The 2,500-nt window shown below is 49.4% G+C and overlaps 1 protein-coding gene across 1 annotated transcript in view; it reads left to right on the plus strand.

Moving 5' to 3' along the window:
• The window catches only part of LOC129101446 (regulator of G-protein signaling 3-like), a 26,670-nt gene that overhangs the window by 10,540 nt on the left and 13,630 nt on the right, over positions 1-2,500 (plus strand). Inside the window, 3 exon segments of the mRNA XM_054611278.1 lie at positions 156-195; positions 287-540; positions 2,469-2,500. The exon segment at positions 2,469-2,500 is cut by the window's right edge and continues 52 nt beyond it. Coding sequence (XP_054467253.1) covers positions 156-195; positions 287-540; positions 2,469-2,500 — 326 coding nt within the window.

A 2,500-nucleotide genomic window follows, 5' to 3' on the forward strand; every position in this document is an offset into this window, starting at 1 on the left:
GAGAACCTTTCCCCCGCACCAAGAACCCTTAAGCTTATTTAGAACTTTCCCAGCAGACACCACTAGTTTGATAGAACGTCATCATGATGTTGTTTGTTCTGTCATACACGGTTCCTTAACAGTAATCATAACAATGTTCTGTCTCTGTGTTTCAGCTGCTGCAGCCGGTTTATCAGGACAGTGATGGAACGATCGGTACCACCACACTGACTGTTGATCATGTATTCTGAGCGTTTGCTGAATGTATTGATTATGAGCTGATATTACCTGTGTTATTGATCACCAGGGCGTCTGTACCAGACTCACCCCAGCAGAGGTCAGAACCTCCACCACGACCCTCGACCCGGGTCTTCACAGCGACTGTTCAGCGGCTGCACCTCCACCCTGCCCCCGCCCCCCCTACCGCCTCTTTATCAGCCCCCCAGCAGCTACGGCAACTACCAGAACTGCACCATCGTCCAATCACATCTGCCCTACTCTGCCTACGGAACCTACGTTACCCTGGCGCCCAAAACCCTCATCTTCCCCATCTTCGTCCAGGTCAGAACCTACAACCTAAAACATGACTTTGAGATGGTGCTGAGAACAAACTCCTTGATGTTAGATGTTAGAACCCAAAACCCCCATATATCCCTTAAGGATTATAACCTAGTCCCTAATCGAGAACCCAGAACCAATCCAAGACACCTAGAGCTAACATAAAGTATACACTAGAACCATTTTCCTGACTCAGAACCCTGAAATAAATATTAGAACTGAAGACCCTCATCCTCCCTGTCTTCTGTACCTAAAAGAACATAAAACCCTACCAGAACTAATCTGAGATTCTACCTAACCTAGAACATCTTCATCAAGATCAGAATCTAGAGCCAATCCAAGAACTTTTCACCTGATTTAGAACATAAATTAGAACCAAACATAACATAGAACCCAGAGCAACTCTACCAAGGCCGGAGACTTAAAGAGACACAGGAGACATTAAGGAACATTAATAATAATAATAATATCTTTATTTTATATTGCGCTTTTCAAGTACCCAAAGTCGCAGATTACAAAGTCATAGAGGGGGGGGGGGGGGGGTAATTACAGACAGGGGGACAGTACAAGCAGGACACATTTACATTTACAGGCAAAGAGGGGGGGGGGTATTACAGACAGGGGGGACAACACAAGCATACACAGCACAGGCAGAAAAAACAGAGTTATTGAGATGTAACAGGGGTAGAAGTGTAGGCAGTTGGGTAATGGTGGCTAGGGATAGGGAAGATCATAGGCTTGGGTGAAGAGGTATGTTTTGAGGCGGGACTTGAATGTTGTGAGTGAGGGAGAGTGGCGAACAGATTGGGGGAGGGAATTCCAGAGTCGGGGTGCTGTGCGTGAGAATGCTCTGTCGCCAAAAGTTTTTAATCGGGATGTTGGTGTAGTCAGGGTGAGAGTGGAGGAGGAACGGGTGGCTCGGGAGGGGCGGTGGGGGAGGAGGAGGTCAGACAGGTAGGGGGGGGCTAGGTGGTGAAGAGCTTTGAAGGTGAGGAGGAGTATTTTGAAGTTGATGCGCTGCTTGATGGGGAGCCAGTGGAGAGAGTGGAGAACGGGAGTGATGTGTTCACGGGACCGGGTGTGGGTGAGGAGGCGGGCGGCAGAGTTTTGGACCATTTGGAGTCTATGGAGGGAATGGGAGGAGATGCCAGTAAGGAGGGAGTTGCAGTAGTCGAGGCGAGAGGAGATGAAGGCATGGATGAGGGATTCAGCAGCAGGGGGGAGGCAGTGTCTGATTTTGGCGATGCGGCGGAGGTGGAAATATGAGGTCTTGACGATGTGGCTGACATGGGGAGTGAAGGTAAGGGTGGGGTCCATGATGACACCGAGATTGCGTACCAGGGTGGAGGGGGTGATGGTTGAGGAGTCGATGGTGAGTGAAATGGGACCAGTTTTATTGAGAGTGGATTTGGTGCCAATGAGGAGGAGCTCAGTTTTGTCACTGTTCAGTTTGAGGAAGTTGTGAGTTAGCCAAGTTTTTATTGTGGAGATGCAAGTTTCGATGTGGGTGAGGGGAGGATTTTGGGGGGATTTGGTGGTGACGTATATCTGGGTGTCGTCGGCGTAGCAGTGGAAGTCCAGGGTGAGTTGGCGGAGGATGTGACCAAGGGGGAAGAGGTAGCAGATGAAGAGGAGGGGGCCGAGGACTGATCCCTGGGGGACCCCCTGCGTAACTGGGGAGAGGGTGGATGAGTGACCGGAGAGGGAGATGAACTGTTGCCTGTTTGTGAGGTATGATGTGAGCCAGTCAAGTGCAGAGCCCTCAACACCCAGTTGGCGCAGCCTTTGTAGGAGCATTAAGGAACATGAAGAGATATGACTTCAATAAACAGAACACATTATTGTGTTAGAACCTTGTTCTATACGGTTCTATGTCTCAGACTCCGTTGCTGGTTCTTAGTATTTTCTTTTGTTGTTCTTGTTGTTTTCAGCCTCTGGACCTCTGCAGTCCCGACAGAACCCT

This window comes from Anoplopoma fimbria, chromosome 13, assembly GCF_027596085.1.
Source record: "Anoplopoma fimbria isolate UVic2021 breed Golden Eagle Sablefish chromosome 13, Afim_UVic_2022, whole genome shotgun sequence".
Lineage (NCBI taxonomy): Eukaryota > Metazoa > Chordata > Actinopteri > Perciformes > Anoplopomatidae > Anoplopoma > Anoplopoma fimbria.